The 20,559-nt window shown below is 40.7% G+C and overlaps 1 protein-coding gene across 1 annotated transcript in view; it reads right to left on the bottom strand.

Moving 5' to 3' along the window:
* Nucleotides 1-5,237: 5,237 nt before the first annotated feature.
* Nucleotides 5,238-20,559, bottom strand: part of LOC115308865 (glutamate receptor ionotropic, kainate 3-like) — a 138,463-nt gene continuing 123,141 nt past the window's right edge. The window contains exons 3-6 of the mRNA XM_040216010.1: nucleotides 17,764-17,946; nucleotides 8,490-8,651; nucleotides 5,413-5,517; nucleotides 5,238-5,273 (exon numbers count right to left, since the gene is read on the bottom strand). Of these exons, the coding sequence (XP_040071944.1) occupies nucleotides 5,238-5,273; nucleotides 5,413-5,517; nucleotides 8,490-8,651; nucleotides 17,764-17,946 (486 nt within the window). The remainder of the gene's footprint in view (nucleotides 5,274-5,412; nucleotides 5,518-8,489; nucleotides 8,652-17,763; nucleotides 17,947-20,559) is intronic.

Raw genomic sequence — 20,559 nt, 5'->3', positions numbered from 1 at the left:
AACAAGTCATAACTCTTATATGCCGTTACTAAAACTCGCCTAAACTCTAATGATTGGGAATAATGTCTGTCGCTAAGACGACGATTCTCGCGAGTGCACAGTCAAATTTGTAGACACGCTTGAGTCGGCGTGCTTGATAAGGCTGAAGGGAGCGTAATGGAAAGAAAATATCCTATGCCTGAATACTATTTTTAGTTTAATAGCTTAAACGCCTCGCGTCTAGTGCTTTACACTTTCCGGTCTTGTGGTTTCAAACATAAGCGGTAAAACCGCTCGGCTAAAAATTTCCTTAGCTTCTGCTGTAGAAGATGTTGAATTTTACACGGCATTTAGTCGAGCGAACTGTACGTTTATACGAACTTTTATTTTAAAGCTAGACATTTATTCCTAACCTGAACTTTTTTCAGGGACAAACATACAATGATATATGTGTGTGTTAAAATTAAAAGTTCTCGACCTGTTGCATAATGCACCGTGCAAGAAAAAAAAGAAAAGGAACCGTCCGATTTTGTTAGAGCAAATAAAGTATAAATATACTAATGCCTTCTTGTTACAAACGCTCAACAAGCAGATATGTGTTTAGTCAACCTTTAGATATTCTTTATTTAATCGCTGGTCGGTCACTTATCCGTCTCTGTCTGTGTAGTGAAATTCTATTGAAGAGAAAGATAGATGCGTCCTGCATGCAGATCGAAATAAAAGGATTAATCCAGGATATGTTCCCAGATATTGACCGAAACCAAAAGTTAATAAATTGTATTGTCAACAAATGCCGTTTCTATTGAAGTAAAAATATATAATTTTTATAACAAATTAACGCAGACACGAGGCGATTGGTCTGCATGGGGACTGTTTTTGGTATACATTTCACAAAGGAATAATATGTTTAAACAATGTGCACAAAATGCCACATGAGAAGCATGGTTTACAATACGGCCCAATTTGTATTTCACACGGCATCGGCGAACTGCAAATAATCACTTGAGTAACAAAGAGGACATTTACATTAAAAAAGAAATCAACTTTTACATGGTGCTGCTTTGCCTGTCGTGCGTATATATATATTTGCTTCTCCCGATTAAAACTAGTTGAAAGTTAGCGCCTGTACTGTATACTTCTTCACCTTGTCTCTTTTGCGCTATTTTATATTTTTTACTATTTACATTACATTAGTATACGCTTTAAAGGTAATCGCATTAAATGCACATTTAATACATAAATTATTGTTCATATTAATTAGACGCCAATCTCACATTAATTTAGTTTATTTAGTCCTAATGCTGACGGTCACTTAGTAGAAAGGATTTTCGTATTTGCCTTCTTAATAAAGTTTACCATCAAAAAGGCATTATTACTATTGTCTTCAAAGTTCACGATGTAATCTTAAAGTATACGTTCCCATACTGTTTTAGCCTGGCCGCACAAAGTTTTGCTCACTCTTTGCTACACAAACTATTTTTTTATATCTTTTTTTAAATTCCAGGTACACTAAACAACAGGAAGCACTTTCTTATGAATACAGTGTCTATATCTAATAAGTTTTTCTCATCCGGCTGAACATTTAGAGATTATAGAGTTTTTGCTTTCATTGAACGTTCCCAGAAAACAATACAATTGAAAGTTGAAAGCTTACAAGCTTGATCATACTGAGGAAGATTGGTAAGCACAGAATCTATGATAGCCCTTCCACGGAAGAAGAACATCAAAACGGCAGCGCCTGTTAAAGAGTCGCTCTCATTTCTGATGCACGCCGTGAGATAGCGCAGAATAACAGGAATGCCCACGCAACACGCGATCGCGCGAATGACTTCGTTTTTGCATGCTCCGGCACCCGGCCCTGGATGGCCTAGTCGGCAAAGCACTTGGCTCAGAATCTCTGGGTATGCTAAGTCCAAAATGTACCTGAAAACTGAAGTCTACGGTATCCTTGGGGCGCAACGCTTTTCGGTGTTTTTTTTGTTTTTTTTTTATTACACCGGGCTGCTACAGCCAATTTTTACAGAACTGCGTAGAAATCGTCTCATAAATGACATTGCGTGGTAATAAGAAAAAAAAAGAACATAAACAACAATTTAATGAATTCAAAAGCGCAGCTTAAATCAAAAGCAGTTCAATATTTTATTTAGAATAACCTGCAGCATATACGGACACTTTCATTCAGTCAATTAAGCTAGAACCCCCTGCACACTGTGTTTTATTAATACAGCCTCGTGCAAAACGCCTACCATGCAGAGTCGTCTTTTTCCACCGAGTATGTCATCTTTTCGACAGGTATATTGTGTCTAAGCGTTTGAATAACGATCTGAAAAAAAAATATTTATTTTGCGTGGCAGAGTAGCAATGAAACTAAAAAAATATCGGTAAGAACCTACGTTTATTTCGAAACTAGGATTCAACCGGAACATTATTTCTGTTAACAAATTGTTATAGCAATCAACCTACGGGAAAGGTGTACAAAGTTTCGGTGTATCGGAAGGTTCTATGTTGCCATATGAATAACATAACCTTTATTTTAATATTTATGTAGATTCAATTAAATCTATAAAGAAAGCGTATTGTGGCTAGAAGGGACTAACACTTATCACTTTTAGAGCGCAGCCCTTAGGCGTCCGTTTCCGGCTTGAGCGGCGTCGCCATCGACGTTTTCGTAACCGCGCGTTGCATTACGGGAAGCCCCTCATAAGGACGTCACACGTGACGTCCTGTGGGATGTCATGAGGGCCACGAGTGACGTCACCCTCGTGACGTCACACGGCACCGAAATTTGGCGGAAAATTTGGCCGCAATATTTAGTGCGAACCGCTACGTTTTGTGGGGAAATTTTCCCCCTAAATAAAACGGAAAATGTTTTCGCCAAATTTAGTGGGGAAAATATTCCGATAAATTTTGCGGAAAAATGTCACCGCTAAATATTAAAAAAAAATTTCCAGGCTAAATTTAGCAGAGAAATTTCTCCGCTAAATTTACCGGCAATTTTTTCCCCAAACTTTAACGGGGAAATTTTTCCGCAAACTTTAGCGGGGAAAGTTTACGAGAAATTTTGGGGGGAACGTTTCCCGCTAAATTTAGAGGATAAATTTACCTGGAAACTATGCTGCAATTTCACAGTAACTTCCCCTCCAAACTCGTAGATCTGTAATGCCGAATTAGAGTTGCGCTCTAATTGGACATCACAGAAAATTGTAAACGTCTTTCATTTTCATTCATTTGGGAGTATTTGATGTGAAAACCAAGAGGCTTCATTTTTATTCACAAAAGGGACGCACCAACGAAATTTGATATCTAAGTTCTTCAAGCAAAACTTTGCCGTCTAAACACAGCACACGATCAATCGGTCAAAATTAATGCCTCATGAACACGAGGCCATTCTACTGATCAGCTTAATCACGGAGTCTGCAGCATAGGCAGTCTATTCTGATAGCAAAGCTCCGCTTTAGTTGACTTATTGCATATGGAGCAAAATCCGTTTTAAATAAAGTTCATAGAAGCTCATTATGCCACAATATTACACACATGTCAAAATATTCATCACTAAAAACCTTCGGCACTTCATGTAGCATGTCAAAACAATACGTCAGCGCGTACACCGTGAGGGGAGCAATGCATAGAAAGACACGAAAAAATCTGGAGCATAAATCTCTAAGTCTCCTGATCCATCACCTTGTGGACTAAATTCCGATCTGAAAACGTAAGCACTCACTTCATTCAGCTGTCAATTGCCCATTTCGTTTCAGGGCAATGATAGGGCGCTGTTGACTCTTCAGAATCCAATGGGGCAAACGAATGAGCAGAAAAAAGTCTTTACGTGCGGGTCGTACTGCTGGATAGTCTAATCAAGCGTAGCGAAGTTGTCGTGGCCTTGCGTCTTTAGTATATGTGCGTCTGTTTGTAGGTTCTCTGTTGCCACTGGGACCTAAAAAAACCCAAGGGGTGGTGTATTGCACTCACGTTTCTTGTTTCAGAATTTTTTTCTTATGCTTTCTTATCTGTAAATACGGACATTTTATTTACCACGGATAGATAAGGAATTGCTCAAAACTCCACACGTTCAGTGTATTTTTTTTTTTGTTTTTGTTTTTTATAAGCTGTGCACGTCCATAACAGTTGACACCGCAATGGTCTCTGAGAAAATGTAAAACAAAATGTAGCCTCATCTTCTAGATAGCGTGACCTTAGTTTTGTCAAATCCAGTTATATCATGTCGTCTACCTGGAGCTGAAACGGCGAACTCAAGAGTCCCGAACCGCTCAGGTTTGTGTTTTGAAATGCAATGGCCTCTCCGCCAGACCTTTTTTTTTTTTAACCACGGTGTGTCCCTTTTGATTGCATGACACCCTGATTGCGAAGAGTTATAATCAAACACAGGAAGCCGAAGTGTAAAATTGGGAAATAAAAGGTAATACTAAAGACCGTACTCAAGTTTCCTTCTTTAACCCATTTTACTTATTGAAAAGACATATTCTCTATGACGCAACGTAAAAAATAACCGCAGTCTTAACAGAGTAGCGCGAAGAAATAAGCATATAGGCAATTAAAATTCCATGTCGGAATATGCTTGTTCCACTGACGCCACATACACGGAAATGATGTAAATTAGAAGCAGTAAATCGCGACTCAAGAAATGCGACAATTTGTTTTTTAATACAGTCGTGATTATCTGGCAGTTTAGAGTGGCTCCAGAGCACTGTGCACGGGGTTCATATAAAAAAGGTAATACAAATGTTTCTACACGAAGACTGCGTTGCACACTTTGTCCTTGGAAATTCTTTCGTTCCGGAACTTCTTTTAATAAATTTGTTAGTCTAGGAAGAAAGAAGACACCAACGAGGGCAGAATATATTTTATGTTTTAATTCTAAAATTCGCCGAAAAAAAGGCCGGTGATTATGGAAGGAACACGGGGAATTTTATTCTTAGTATTGTAGCGTTTTCAAGGTATTTATTTTAGTTCCTTAACAATCAAAACATACAATGATAACTTGCTTAGGTTTTAATAACATAATAGTCTGCGACGTCGCGTTTCCCACCACATCAAAAGGGGAAAAAATATAGATATATATTTTTTTAAATTATTTTTACCTGTATTTATATTTAGAGGGTGGAAAACCACACCAATGTTTCTTACAATAAATAAAAAAACGAGAATATTTTTAACTGAAAATATGCCAAAAATATACATAAAGGAAAAAAAAAAAAGCTAGGTGACATTTGAATTCTTCGGTACACAAAACGTATAAATCAACGCCGTTCCGAAGACAAAAGAGTGGAGGCTTCCTAAAAAAAAAATAGCTCTTTCGAAGTCTGCGAGCATGCAGTATATTTTTACACGACCGAGCGTTGTCCTAAATTCAACGGTCGACGGAGAACTTTGCCGACGCGCGCAAAACGCGCCTTCGGTTGTTTTTTTACGTACCTTGGCAAAGGCGTTTTCCCGGATTTTCACGACGTCAAGCACCAAGTCCCTCCTCGCACCGCGCTCATTCAGCCGCACGTCACCCGTGAGGCCTTTCACTTGGACCTGCGCAAGACAAACGACGGGGGCCGGAACAGCTAGGTCAGCCCCGCGTGTTCTGTAAATGCGGTGAAGAAAACATTCTATGTATTTCCTTCTTCATTATGTAAAAATCTCATGTCGAGTACAACGGCGAAGTATGTGCCGTTTTCAGACACAGGAAGAACATCCTACTTCCCTTCCGGAAATGGCCAGCCTGAAATCTTGATGTCTGTTGTTTTTTTTTATTTTTTAAATTTTATTGAAATATCAATATTTGACATTCATAGGCTCATGGGTCGTCGAAACTTCACCCTTAGAGATGTGTAAGGTCGGGAGCAGTAGGTCTGAAAACTTTACAAACATCATTATCTTAATTTCACCAAATGTCCTAGCTTAACAACTTTTCTTTCTGTTTTATCGTTCCTGCACCTTCTACCTGCTCTCGCTACATGTGCGAAGTAGGGTATAATGAAGAAAACATCATTCGACCTAATGGAGGTAACATCGAATAGTAACACGTCACTAAAGAAGACAGAAATGCGCGTATAATATTCTATCTCCGTTCTTGAAGAAGTGTCAGAGAAGAGCCGTTCTGAAGGAATGACATTTGACGAATTTACACAGATGGATATATTTTTAATTAAACGAACAAAAACTTAGGGGGCAAACGAGCTTGTAAAGGTTGAATAATTTTAGACAAAACTACAGAGGCTGGGGAAAATACGAAGGACAACACAACAAACAAGGTTTCAAGCACAGTTGAAATTTATTCCACAGAAGTTTGTGTTTATAGGGGACCTTTCTGCCCTCACAAACTGAAAGAAAACAGAAATCGAAGTACGAGCACTCTTTACACAAATGACTTGGCACCAAGCTGACAGTGGTTGGGTTTAGGCTTAACCCAACTCTGTCGGCTTTTTTTCATATTCTTTGCGTAAAGGTTGTTCTCATTTCCCTTTCTCTTTTATTTTGGCTTGTGAGGGCAGAAAACCCCCGTATAAACACGAACTTCCGTGGAATAAATTTCAGCTGTGTTTGAAACTCTGTGTGTTGATTAGTCCATATTTTCCCCAGTCTCGGGGGTTTTGTCTAAAATTATATTAAATTTAACTAATTTACAACAGCGTCCTTTAAGTACCACTGCACTTCAAGAAGATATTTATATTGCCGGTTAAAAACCTACATGAACACGTGTGTTCAAACCTGTAATTTCCAAAAAAAACAAAAATTTATGCCGCAAGACTAGTTTCAAGTCGTGGCTGATTCCAAACATGTTCATAGATCGTGTTCGGTTTCAAGGCAATAAATTGAACCGTGTTTAGAAATCGCTCCTAACTCAAATTTAGTCAGGCGATGTTTTACACTCTGCTGAAATATTTATGACGAGAAAATTTCATATTGTGACTTACCTGTCCTATCCAGCCAGTTCAAAGTGGCTTTTCTCTTCCATTGTTTTTCTTGATGGTTTCAGGGTATTTCCAATAACCCTTAACAATTTACGCCCGTTTTTCTTCGTTCCAGTTTCACTAATGAAACTGCCTCTCGAATACCTACTTTCTCGTCATGAATAAAGTCATGATTTATTAAATTAAATTCATGAATCTCATATTCTTGCCTTCACCTAAAAGCAATGAGCCGTTTACCTTTATGATTTACGTAATATTTTCGGTAAATCTTTAATTTACATTTACCAATATTTTTTAAGCCCAATAAGTTGTTGAATATAGGATCGTTTTACTTATAAAGAACCCTGCAAAACATTTCCAGACAAAATTCTGAACAGGCAATTACAATTTATCTTTATTTCATAGACTGTCTGAAGAGTTCTAGCGGTTGATGCGGGAAAAGTTTAACGAGCGGCAGCAAAAATAGTAAACGCGGGGCTTTTTTCTTTTTTTGCGATAGCCGCAGGCGAGGAATCGATATTCAAGTAACGGAGTGAGTCCCCAGAAAGTCGCTATTTTTTATTTTCAATGAGAATTGCTCCAAAATGCAGTAAAAATACGCGCCTGCCTTTTCTCGCCCGGCGGCTTCTATAAATATGCAGAAAACACTTCATATCGGGTACAAGTAGGATATAAACCATATGCGCCAGTCTTGACACCATGCTAAAAATGTATATTCTGCGGCTGTTAATTGCATGTTTTTAGAGGACAGCATTCTCAAGAAGTTTTGTGTGCTCTGTTATTCTTTTCTTTGTATTCTGAGTTTTTAAGGACAGCAAAGATACAGCGGTTTTCAATGTTCCGCAACTCTGTCTTTTTCATTTGCGTGATTTGAGCTTGGGATTTGCACCTGGGAGCTGGGCAGGCATTGCGAAGAACGTCGATTTTATGCATTCCAAAAATATTCTAAAAATTTTCAACATTAACGTTGTGATAGTGTGTTCTCAGAGAGTGTTTACACTGTTTGGCAGTAGCCCATGAGTGCACTGTCAGCCTCTAGATGAGTGTTGGAAAGAGCGCGTCGGCTTGCGCCAATCATAGACGAAGCACACTGAAGATTCTACCATAATAAGAGATTTGTTGTATATTCGGACTTAAGAAGCTATGAAATATTAGTGAAATTAGCTCAATTTTATTTTAATAGTTGCGCGGCTCAGCTGCATTTTCAAACTTAATTTACCATCGGCCAGTCGAAATGCCTGCCTACACTTCGGCTCTTACGTCTTACGTTTAAAAGCAAAGGCCTCATAAGCATAATGATCCACGGTATGTCAGCGTTTTGACATACTTCTTGTCAGTGACCGGCGAAACATTAAAACACGCACTTCTCATTTTTACCACTCCAAAGATAAATAGCAGAGTGTAAAACACAACCTCACGTTGTGCCGCCAGTGCTATGTCAATATTTGTAGGTTGTGGAACTTTACATATGTCGTACTCGCGGAAACGCAATCACATGGATATCTTGTGATATCCGCGAACAGATTATAATACACATAATTCTTAGTCATTCAGCACAGGCAAGCGATGTGCGCTCTTGCCCCGACTTACCATTTTCATATAGCTTACAAGCGAACCCCCATATGGCCAAAAGGCTTGCGGATTGGTAATGGAACAAGAGATGTTGAGCGTCTCGATCGCTTGCGACGTGTCCAGGTCGTGGAAGGACCTCGACAGCAAGGCCACGGCATCGTAGATGAGGGCGTTCATCGTCTGGTAACAGAAGCAAGTAGAGTTTGTCGTAAGCAAAAACGAACGTGTAGCTCTCGCAGGCAACCATATGATTGTTTACGTCAGATTAAATTGGGTTCATGCGGAAAAGAAGGGGAACTGGCTTCCTCTTCTTTTTAATTTTACTTGAGAGGCCGCCGGTCGCATGGAGGTCAAGTCGGTGGTAATACTCGAATTGGAAGTGAATTTATTTTTCCGTAACTTGCTCCACCTAGGGGATATCATTATATTTTATGAATGCTGTTTCGTACATCCAACAGAAACTTGGGGGCGGAGCAGAAGGCGCTACTAAAACTTCGTGGAAATTTCTAGTCACACTGCTATTTTGCAAAAAAATAATATAATTCGGTTTTATATCTCCGAATTTCACGACACAACAAGGAGAAACTTGAGGACTAAGCGCGTACTCCCGCTTGCCATGTGCTTACCTCTTCGTATTTTCACGCTATAATAGCATTCTTATTACGAGATTAAATATTTGAGCTATTTAAAATTGGATTCCAATATAATGTGTTTACTGCTTTAAGAATAAAAAAGTAAGGGAAGCGTAACAATTTTCTATATATCAATGACACACTGAGTATTGTCCTGTTCTTTAAAAAAAAATGTGCACACGGAGAATAAAAAACAGAAGCCTGGTCTAAGTCTATTATGTCTAAGATTTACAAGAGCGTTTTGGGCCGCTGATAAAACATGTCCCCATATTTTTCTTTACTACAAAGCTTAATAATTGAGAACGAAAGGCGAAAGGCTGCTTCTGTGTTTCCTAAATCTACGCACAACTTGCAGGATCAAATGCACCTTCTTTTGCATCTTGCACACCAACACGCATCGTTCAAAATTATATATATAAATATAAATAAACTTGTTTGTAATTATAAACTCTTATCTCCTCCCATCAGTCACCGCCGCATGTTTTGAAGCAGTTTTGCTTCCTGTGTTTTTTTTATTTTTTGTTGTAAATAGACACCATTTCACTGTTTAGGTGGCATTAACTTTTCACCACGTTCTCTAGACATTGCAAGAGGTTTGCGAAAAAAACTTTTTTTTTTGAGCTCGTTAGCCTGCGACAGCGCAAATCAAACACAACCTTCCCCAAACCCGCAAAACTAGGCCCAAACGAACCAATGCTCGAAATATTCCTTTCCTCTTTCTGCGTTGTCCTTTCTCTGAAACTATCGCTCCAGCAGTTCATTCCTAAACAAGCGCACATACGTTTGGTTGGTTTACTGTTTAACGAAGACGCGAGATATCTTCTGTAAACCATGCCATGGAACAGAAGGCAGAAAATAAATCAAGCCACATAACCGACCAGCAAAATATTAAGACAAAAACGGCGGCAGGCAGTACTGCTGGACGTGTACGAATCAATTTATTTTCGTCTTTCCGGAAAATTTAGCCCTTAGAGCTTTTGTTGATGCGGTGCACGACACCATCCCCTTTCTGCCCTTCGTTTTTGCGAGGCTCCATTATCCCGTTCCTCTGCGGGTTAAGGTCCCCTTTTTGGGAAAGTTCTTCTTCCGGGACTTGGTGCAGCCGCTTGCGCCTCTTGAATTTCCGAGGCTAAAAAGCGGCTTTCAGACTCAATTTCGCGTACGGTCTGAAGTACAGGCATTTAACCAAAACGCAATCTCGAAAAAATTTTGCTTCAGTGTTTTGATTATTCCCCATTGTTTACATAACAGGATTATGACGGGGGTTTCCTTATATAAAATGTTTTATGTCGTTAACTACTTCTTTGGTTAAAGCGAGCGTATTGTAATTATGAATGCTTAAATTTAAAAGAGTAAAGGCATGGAGGACGTTCACAGACAACCAGACTGGTAGGTAGTCTGTAAACATACACCATGGGTTTTTTTCTTAAATTATTTTAACTGCTTCTTCTCGGGGAACATTTCATAAATTATTTATTTCGACCCATTTAATTAGAACATTAAGCAACTTGCGGTGACAACTGACTGGGAAATGTCTATCCTAGGAATTATGTTGTTTTTCTTCGTTTTGTGCTACTGTTTTCGTGTTCTTTCGCAATTTTTATTCAGGATGCATGAAGACATAAGAGGTTGTAACTGTACAGACTTTCTGCGTTCCTAAAAACATTTCAGTTTTTTTTTTTTAAATTTGGGATGTATTTTTTTGTTTGGTCAAGATTCTGAAGTTTATTTTCTTTTCGTTTACAACTTCTTGTTATTTACTTTTTTAAACAATATTTGTCAGTGTGTCTCGATGCACCTGACTTCATTCAAAAGCCCATGTTGCGGCCGCGATTAATTGCTATGAAGACGTTCAAATTTAGTGCCGCTGCTGCGAAACAAAGAATTGACGCTACAGCATAAGGGATAAAATAATGCTATTAGTTCACTTTGAATTAAAAAAAAACATAAATAGCAAGGCAGACAACTTATACAGGAAGCTCTGTAGAAAAGAGAACCGTGATTTTTTGCCCGGGTAAATGAACTATGCATCGCAGAAAGATCGGACTTCGTGGAAATGTGATACTAGAAGTTGAGATAAGACGCAAAGGTTTGAGAACATGAAGTTAACTGGATCAAAATATAATTTAGAAAAACTAGATTTCTACACGAGCCGTTGTCCACCTAAACCTAATATTGTCAAAATACGAAATCGCACATTGGGCGCATGTAGCATGTATTTAAATCACAAAAAATGTAAGCAAGAAGGAAGGTATTGTTTTTTTCCTGCTGAAAAGCTTTCTTTCCCCACTGAAATAGATGCTGCAGGTGCCCACAGTGTTGTTTATTGTTTTGGCGATATTAGACTAAAGGAGGATGTCGGCTCACAGAACATCTAGTTTTTCTCAATTGTCCTTTGATCCAGCTAACGTCATGCTTTTAAATTTTCGGTTTCTACCTCAACCGCTATTGTCACATTTTCACCAAGTTTGAAAATTTTGCGGTACATTTTTGTTTTACCATGGCCAAAACACAAGGGTCTCTTTTCTCGAAAGCTCCCTGTAGATATTGTTTACGTAACAACATGACAATATTCAGAACCCATCCTTTTGACATAAAATTTGACGGCAGTTCGCATCGCTAAGATAATCCTATGCTGAATTAGAAGATAAATAAGAAAAAAAAATCGAGGTGCATCCGTTAGCTTAGGCGCACCATATATTCATGTAAACGTGGCTTGAAACGCCAGGGTGTACGTTGTCTAAATCGTAAGTGTAAAGGCCCGTTCACACTCTTCCAACGGTGTACCACCGAGAGAGACGAGGATTGTTGAAACCTCTTAAACTTTCTTACGACGAGAGAACACACTGGCATTTTGGCGCCATCTGTGCGGTGTCCCTGGAACTTCATTTCACAAAAGCGAAGGTTTAGCGGGTTTTCCGAGGTCAAATGTGCGCAATGCCTATAAGAAAGGCTCGGTTATAACGTTGACAAAAGTTTTTCACGCAAATAAAGGAAGGATAATGCTCGAGGAAAATAGTAAATATGCCGGACCGCCAAATTTACACTGCTACCCAATAGATGGCGCCAGCGTGTCCTCTCGTTTTAAGAGGTTTCAAGGCGCCCAGTTCTAAGAGGACGCAAGAGTGTGAACGGGTCTTTAAAACGTAAAAAAGAAAGTGGTTACCTTGGCCTTCTATATGGTGTTTTTACGTCACATCATACAACAATGGTCCAGGTCATTTGTTTTTATATATTTATGTAAAAGCAGATGCGAAAGCCATCTTCTTGAGAGGAGCTCTTTCTGATCGGTGAACTTGTCTCTAAAACGTGCTTACTTGATCTGTTTCGTTTTTCTTTTCCTGTATACTTTTTTGTAATTTTTATTATATTCTGTATACATATTTTTATACCTTTCGGGAAATATGTCGGGAAAAGTAGCTGCGTGCATGTTTCGGAGCGAAATCGACGGCATTGTAAAGTACCACAGTAAAACCGTGGTAATACCTACGACTCCAACTTAGATATATTTTTTTCCTCCGGAAGAAAACCAGCTTGAACTTTCACATATAGGTGTATACGCCTCCGAAGAACATGGCAGTCACAAATAGGTTTTTATATAAATATAAAAAAATCACCCGAACCAAAATTGTACGATCTGACGTGGATACATTCTAGACTATTACGTTTATAAAGCGGTAGAGCTTAGAATGATTAACAAAGCAGCGAATTACACTACATGGTGAGTCTTGCTGTTTCCTGATGATCATTTTGGGCTTTTCGCTAAATATGTTTTTTTATTTGTTCATATCTTTGTCTCTTCTTGGCGTTCAGACTTTAATTTCAATAGCAACTGAGGGCTGTGAAAAGTGTTGCTGTTTCTTCTGTTCCCAATTTTATTGACATTCTCCCCTGTAGATCTGAATTGTGTCTTTTACTGTGCTTTAGTTCATGTTCTTGTTTCCTCCTCATGACCATTTTTGTTTTGCGTGAAATATAGTATTCCTTAACTGTCCATATTTGTATATCTCTTGCCGTTTAAACAGTAACTTTTTATAGCAACGGAGGGCTGTGACACATGTTACAGTTTATTCTGTTTCAATGTTATCGAAGTTTTGTTTTAACGGTGCGGCTATTTTTAAGTTGCTCGTCGTTTTTGTCATGTAACATGTCGCTGGCGTATTTTTTTATTTTTTATTTTTTTGCGTGGCAAATGTACTCTGCGTGCTGCTCTGCACTGCACAGGGGGTGGGTCGCCGTCAGGCAGCAATGCCTTTTGCCCCTGCCTCCTTACCTGGTATTTCCGATGAAAAACCAAATAGAGAATGAATGAATGAATAAAAAACAGTATATTTACTAAAAGCCACATAGGAGGGTTGTTTAGACAGTAGTGCCTCGTATATTAATTTTATAAAACGGTATGTTGAAAATCTATGAAATTCTCACACAGTATCACTGCATGCTTTCCCTATCCATTAAATTTTGGGACAAAATGTCCGCCTAAATCTACTGGCTTTCGACAGCACAAAACTAAATCGTGCATGCCTTCTATATACTGGCTTTGTTTTTCACTCATGTAAAATATTCTCACAATACGAATCACCCTCTCGTCATAAAAAAATATAAGAGCTGATGAAGAGCGGTCCCCGCTCGGAACGTCGTCCAATAAACTTGCGGGTACATATTAACCAACTCCTTTCTGATATATATATATATATATATATATATATATATATATATAGGGCCATGGCGGCCTCTAGAACAAAAGGAAAAATTAGGTAATTAGTTAGCCAATTAACTAAAATGTTTTAAATAACGTTTTTTAATTTTTCAATTGAGAGCACATAATTTATTTAGAAAATTGAAGCTCGACGTCAATATGGTTTAGCCCTGCCATCAAAGTTTGATAACAAAATCTGCAGTAGGTGCTACAGGGTCAAGAAATATCATTTTGGTACACGGCGTCACCCCGAAACTAAGCGAGAAAGAGCGCCGGTAAAGTTTTCGCTCCGCCCTTGCGGGCATGCGATTTGTTATTATCGCGACCGTCTCCACTTGCTTAGGCGAAGCTGGCTACGGTAACGACGATCCACGGGGGCCGGAAGGGCGGAGCGATTACTTTACCGGCGCTCTTTCTCGATTAGTTTCGGTTTGACGACGTGTGCCAAAGTGACATTTCTTGACCTCGTAACACCTACTACAAATTTTTTTAACTAAGCTTTGATGGCAGGGCTAGACCATATTGAGGTCGAGCTTCAATTCTCTAAATACATTCTTAAACATTTTTGTTAATTAGCTAACTAATTACCTAATTTCACCTTTTTTCTAGAGGTCGCCATGGCCATTAACACTTCTTCAGGGCCTAAATTACTCTATCTCATGTTCTTTTTTTTAAATTTGGTGCAGCTAAAAAAAAAACACCCTGTATATATTTATATATATAGTTTGCTTTGCTTTCTTTGATGAGTTGAAAAAATCAAAATTTCAGGACGTGAAATCAGGCCTATAGAGGGCATGGGGAGTAGAACCCAACCGAATTTGGAAACTGTTTCGTGGGTTTTGATAGTTGTTTCAAAATAGATATCGTGCTGGATCAACATATATCCTAGATACATATAATGCTGCACACGCCAGGAACACTGTTTGTGTGCTCGGAGGGATCAAATGTGCACGATCGGAATACATGTCTCGCCACAATCGACTTCCGGTGTGCCAAACTGCATGAATATTGTCAGCCGGCGCGCCGCAAAAATTTTTAGGCTGATGGTCATAGCAGCACCCCCCTGCTGTGGCCGATTATGTAGCTCTGTTTGTACGGTCTCAGAGCCCATTCTCCGATCTTGGCTAACGACTGTACTATTACCGATTGCACAACCTGCACAGCACACAAATGGTTGTGAACGTTTCCTGCTTTTTATCAGTGACCAAAAATTAAACTAAAGCTGGATGCTTTTCACATGTCACATATAGACGCCATTTTTACCGTCTATTACAGCAAGGTTCTCTGTGAGTCTACCGTCAAATTACATTAGCTGTTGGTACGCAAGCAACGTCATTGTAGCAATCTGCATATTTGTACTGACTCCTTTTATTTTTTACATATAAAACAAATGTATGGCCTTACGTTTGGAGCAAGCCTCGTAGTTTTAATATTTCGGAGATTTAAGCGTCCGAAAGCGGTTACATTGAAATTACTATGGGCCTTTTGTTGGAGCCTGTAGATTTACATTTATACAAACATGTAGAAGCACAATCCCTGATACACTTAAAAAAAATTAAAGGTGTTCAATTCGAAATCAACCAATTTAGAAGTCCCTTTTTTGTAGTCCCACAATATTTCAGCGTGTAGTTTGTTTACCCCTTTGCCTTTCTTAACAACACGTTAATGTCACTAAAATTACCTTTATAGATACGTAGCTTGTACTGCTCCTGTTCGTATCTAGAGTGTAATAGTGCATCTATGCGGTATTAGTTTATAGCCAAAACAAAACATTTAAATCGAACTTCTTTGGCGGAAAATTAGCCAAAAGACGTAGGACCAGGACGAATAAACCGTATACATTGTTTAACCGTCCAGGTCATACGTCTTTTTGGCGCTGTTTCCACCAAAGAAGTATGCACCACAAACTAGCCCAACGACATGCCTTCCTCCAATAAAAGTAAGTTTGTAAAGGGAAAAAAAATCGCACTATTTTAAATTAAAACTTAAAAAAACTCTCAGTGCGCAGTAGACAGCATACGTCCATGCGATATTAACCACCGCTTCTGCAGTTTTCTTTTTGTTTGTTTTTTGTGAAATCGTGTATCTTTGAGGACTTGTGAAAAATTTTAAATATTAAAGTATTTTTTCGAAAAACATACGAAGCCATTTTTTTCAATTTATAACGTGGCTTTCGTGTAAATTTTGAATTTGATCTTTTTATTCTAAGAAACAATAATATTCGAAGTCGAGCTCTCTTACACTGGCTTCACCGCACACACTAAAAATGCCCGTGCGTCTACTTTCTCACACAACACTAGGAGAGGCAATCATCGCAACTTACGGAGTCGACTCAGCGAATGACGATGCCGACACATATGTTTAGACCACAACACGCACTCTGAGTTGTGACGTTAAGCAATCCAAACATGACGCTTTGCATGCTTTTTTCTTGATTTAAACGTACGTTTCGGCATCGCCATTCGCTGAGCTGCCTCGGGAAGTTTCGGTGAATCGCTCGCCGAGGTTTGTGCGGAAAAGTAGACGCACGGTCTTTCATTAGAGTGCAATATAGTAGGAGTAGGCCTGAGCATATTTTACAGAAATGTACTTTGTTCGGAACTACACTTTCTGACATATTTAGCGCAGTTCCAGAGCTGCCGCTAAACAAAATTCGATGGAAAAAATTAAGCCTCATTAAGACTATTGAGGTAGCCGATCAAATATCCGAACGTGCCGAAGGAAACCTTATATTTCCTTCAAATTTACGACAGTAATTTATGTCGAAGTAGCCGCTGAATCATCATGTAATAATACAACTCGCATAATCCTTTGTGGAGCGCAAGTGTGTGACCCAAGCAAGGGCCTATTGCTTGCGTCATTACAAAGCGGCCTTGGCGCGCGTCAGACTGAATGTCCGATGAATATTTCCGTTAATAAAATGCGTGTTGCAATTCAAATATCTGTTTACGAATATTGGGCTCACTCTATTTCTTATGATTTTTGTCCCGTTTTCTGCCTTCATCTTTCCCTCGTCCGTCACAACCGTTTTCTTTATCGGGCACTGTTCGTCTTGAATGAGGCTAGTATATTCACCGCGTGTGAAAAACAGTTATAAGGTATCGTAAAATAAGCGGTCACACTACGGCATTTTCTCTGAAGGTACATAGTTTTGAAAAATTCAGGATAGACGTCAAAAGTTCAATTTTGTCTGCTGCTCGTCTACCAACGGCAGTACCTGGCAAAAGCTTTTTCTGGGGGCTACGAGCCTCAATGTTCCCTTCGATCGAGCACCAGGTCTCATAATGCAACTGACCACATTGAGGTATCGGTGTTCTTACGAAGCCATGTTCATGAATCTTCGTGGACTTTGCCAAGCGTGGCTTGCGTATAATACCAAGCTGGGCACTCCCCTTTGCGTCGCCTAGATCTAGAAAAAACTCCTGGTCCTGCTGTCGCGTCCGACGGGTCTACTCCAAGTCAATTAAATAGCCTTTCTTCTGCAGTTCATTGTTAGTTGAACATGGTAAAAAAAAATTTTACAGCGATTCAGGTTTCCTTTTACATTTTAGCTCATAAACGCTTCACGATAAATTTAGAAGGAACATTGATTTCTACATAATTGTACACGGATAAGATTTGCCCCGATAAATAAATCTACTGAACCGCGACGGACAGACGCACACAATCTCAATCTGTGCCAGCCCTAGAAATGCTACCAGATTAAAAAGAAAAAAAATATAACAAGCGATGTGTATGCGAGGACCTCCATGTCGGATTCCTTCGATGCTAGTCACGCTTCACGTAATAACACTTCTGCCAATAACGTTCTGGATTCCACGTACAGCAACCGTAAGAAAAAAACATCCCAGATGGAAAAGAAATAAAGAAAAAAACGTGCAGCATTCACTGGACGTGACAGTCCTGAAAGGAAGAGCCCATTTAAGGCTGCGGTTGAGCGCTTCGTAGCCGCTTCACTGACCCTGAGCGTCCTCTGGTCCACACGGCGTCCGAAGAGCAGCTCCCCGAAATTCCAGTCCCGGATGACACCGCGCACGGCGCCGTCGGACGGGTCTAGAATTCGAAGCCCGTACACCCCGGGTCGCTTTCCGGCACCGGTCCCATTCTTCGGCCACCAGGATGCAACGTTCACGGTGTGCACGTCCTAAATAAAAAAGGAGCAAGAACCATGAATGGTCGAAGCAGTTTCTACTATACACCGACATAGTGTTTACAAACAAGCCCGCTTTGCCCACACTAGGTGTGTGGCTACTGCGCGTGCGCACAAACCATGATCCATAGGAGTGAAGCGTCTGCGGCCGCGCATCAGCGACAGCAGCGCCACCACACACCACACAAAGAAAAAAATGACTACCCTGGGCAGTCAAAATGGCGTTTTGGAGGCTTTGACTACCCCAAAGAGCGAGTGACTAGCCTTTGGGCGAAGTGACGACCCTCAACCGCTGTGGAATGACCACCTTTCTTCAGGTGACGACGGGGAGCGGGGGGGGGGGGGGGGTCACTTTCGAATTTGATGTTCACGTGCAGGCAGTCGTAAATGATATTAGTAACTTAGATAACCACAGAAATACCATAAAGAATGTTCTTCTTTAGCTTTCGTGATCCTTTAAGATACTCCAAGTTCACATCTGTTGAACAATTCGCGTAAATTGGCGTAATACAAATTTTGTCGGCGCGAGCAACAACACTGGTTCTCAACAGCTGGGCCTGGCTTGGCATCGACAAGGAACCAACGGCCCGTTTGGTTTGTAGTGATTGTTTGCCGAAATGAGGTAAGGATATTGTTTTTGCCGCATTTTATTGTAAAGATTACTGAAAACAAAATGACTAGTTGTATATCTGATCGTACTGAACCATTGAACACTGAGACCGATCGGCAGGGTCGCCCGTACTGTTTTCCTCAATCTCGGAGTGGTTGGATTTCTGAGCTGCACCCGTCGTGGTTGTGATCTCCCGGCTGTACGTACGTAGCGCGTGAACTTCCAATTCAGTAGCGGGTTGCGGTTCAGTGGCATTGTAGTAATTGGCTCTTACTCTTACTAGATTGTTGCGTCGTCACGGGCACTATTTTAGTTGTTACAAGCGCCAGCTCGAGCTTGAACTCGCGCCTCTTTCTCCGGCCGTATTCTTCAGTTTTGATGTTCTGCTCTCTGATTCAATAAACCTACCCCTAAAAGTCAATCACCTTTGCATCGTCACCCGTCAGGGAATCCCAAAGCCCTGTAGCTCTACCGGCCCTTACTGGATGTCTCCTACCGCCAAGTAGCAGCCTGATCGTCGAACCACCAACATAGTCGCCTCTACATCAGAGAATCACTACATTTTGGTGTGTCAGCTACCACTCCATTTTGGTGCGTCGGCCGCTACAATGTTTTGATGCGTCTGTCCATCCCGTTCTTTCGACTGCTTAACTCTTTCCTGGGCAGGAAAAGAGCCCCTCAGGTTTTTCACGACGTTCTTGCGCTAATGCTCGTTCAGTTTTTTAGGGTTCTTTGCAATAAGGGGGGGCGGGGGGGGGGGGGGGGGGGTTCCAACGCTTGTGTTTCTTCAGTTCTTTCAGGACAGTAAATAAGCCCCCGAGGTTCTCCACAGTGTTTGGACGCTCGCGACCGTTCAGTTTACCAGTCTGTCCTGCAATACGTGGCCTTTTAAGCCTTCTGATATTTTCCCCTTGGCCGGTCGCACTGCTGTAGCCGGTTTTGGACTTTACGAAATTTCATTGCATTGAGACATACTGTCCTATACTTCGTTCACCCCTAAGCTGAGACTGCAGTGGGAACTATGTGCCTGCCGAAGAAATCAGTTGCTTTCCTTTCATCACCTGACCCAGTCCTCGTCAAGTGGGTATGAGCGGGAGCATGATCACGTAATGAAAGAGGTATGTATGACTGGTCCATTGAAGACGTAGCTTCCACCCCAGCCTCAGCTTAGGGATGAATGGAATATAGTCAGCGTGCAAGATGGCCGCCCAGCTCCGGCCTTCCAAGAAGGTGGCGCTTACAAGACGGCCGCTGTCTTCATTGGCTTCCTTGCTCGAGACCCCCTGTGTCGGAAAACCAGCGTGCACGAGCACGCACGCGCCACGAAGCTTCAATGACGGCTGCCCATAAGCGGAGGAGCTGGCATCTCCTCCACAGTTGTCTCGGCCGATGCTTCTATCTGCTTTGTGTCTGAGTGGACCACGATCAGTATTACGTAACTCTCCAGCAGTGCAGCATAATATAAGCCGTGTTCAGCATTGCTTAGTATCCGACCAGGTGACCCGAACCTGCACCAGAAGCATTTAACAGGACTGGGCACACGTTTTTCACCTTCTTACATGGTCTTAAATGTCTTTGGGAACACCGGGGTACCAGAAGATAGTGCTTGCTAAGCTCTTCATGACTGACCTGCCTCGATAGGTGTCATGGAGCATAGCCTCCTGTATACTTATAATGCCTGCTCAATTGCCAGTTGCCAGCTGTTACCATCAGGGTGCGTTGCTTCCCTATACAAGGTAGAAAATGTGAACGACAATAATAAGCTTCTTTCATGCGTTCTTGTATTCTTGGTGCTGTTTTTGGCGTTTGTCGTTGTACATGGCGGGGCTGTCATTTCACGAGACCCCAAGCACCACCCGGGATCATGTAAAGTGACCGAAGCTTATTTCGAGGAAAGTCTGGGTTCCAAATTTTACCTCCTATATACGCAATAGAGTGCGGTAGGCATCTTTTTGTGACAGACATTAAGGAAGGCCTGTCTGGTCCCCCTTCGTGCA

The sequence above is a fragment of the Ixodes scapularis genome, unplaced genomic scaffold (genome assembly GCF_016920785.2).
Source record: "Ixodes scapularis isolate PalLabHiFi unplaced genomic scaffold, ASM1692078v2 PGA_scaffold2__306_contigs__length_199485367, whole genome shotgun sequence".
In the NCBI taxonomy this organism is placed as follows: domain Eukaryota; kingdom Metazoa; phylum Arthropoda; class Arachnida; order Ixodida; family Ixodidae; genus Ixodes; species Ixodes scapularis.
This window is presented reverse-complemented; position numbering and strand designations above follow the sequence as displayed.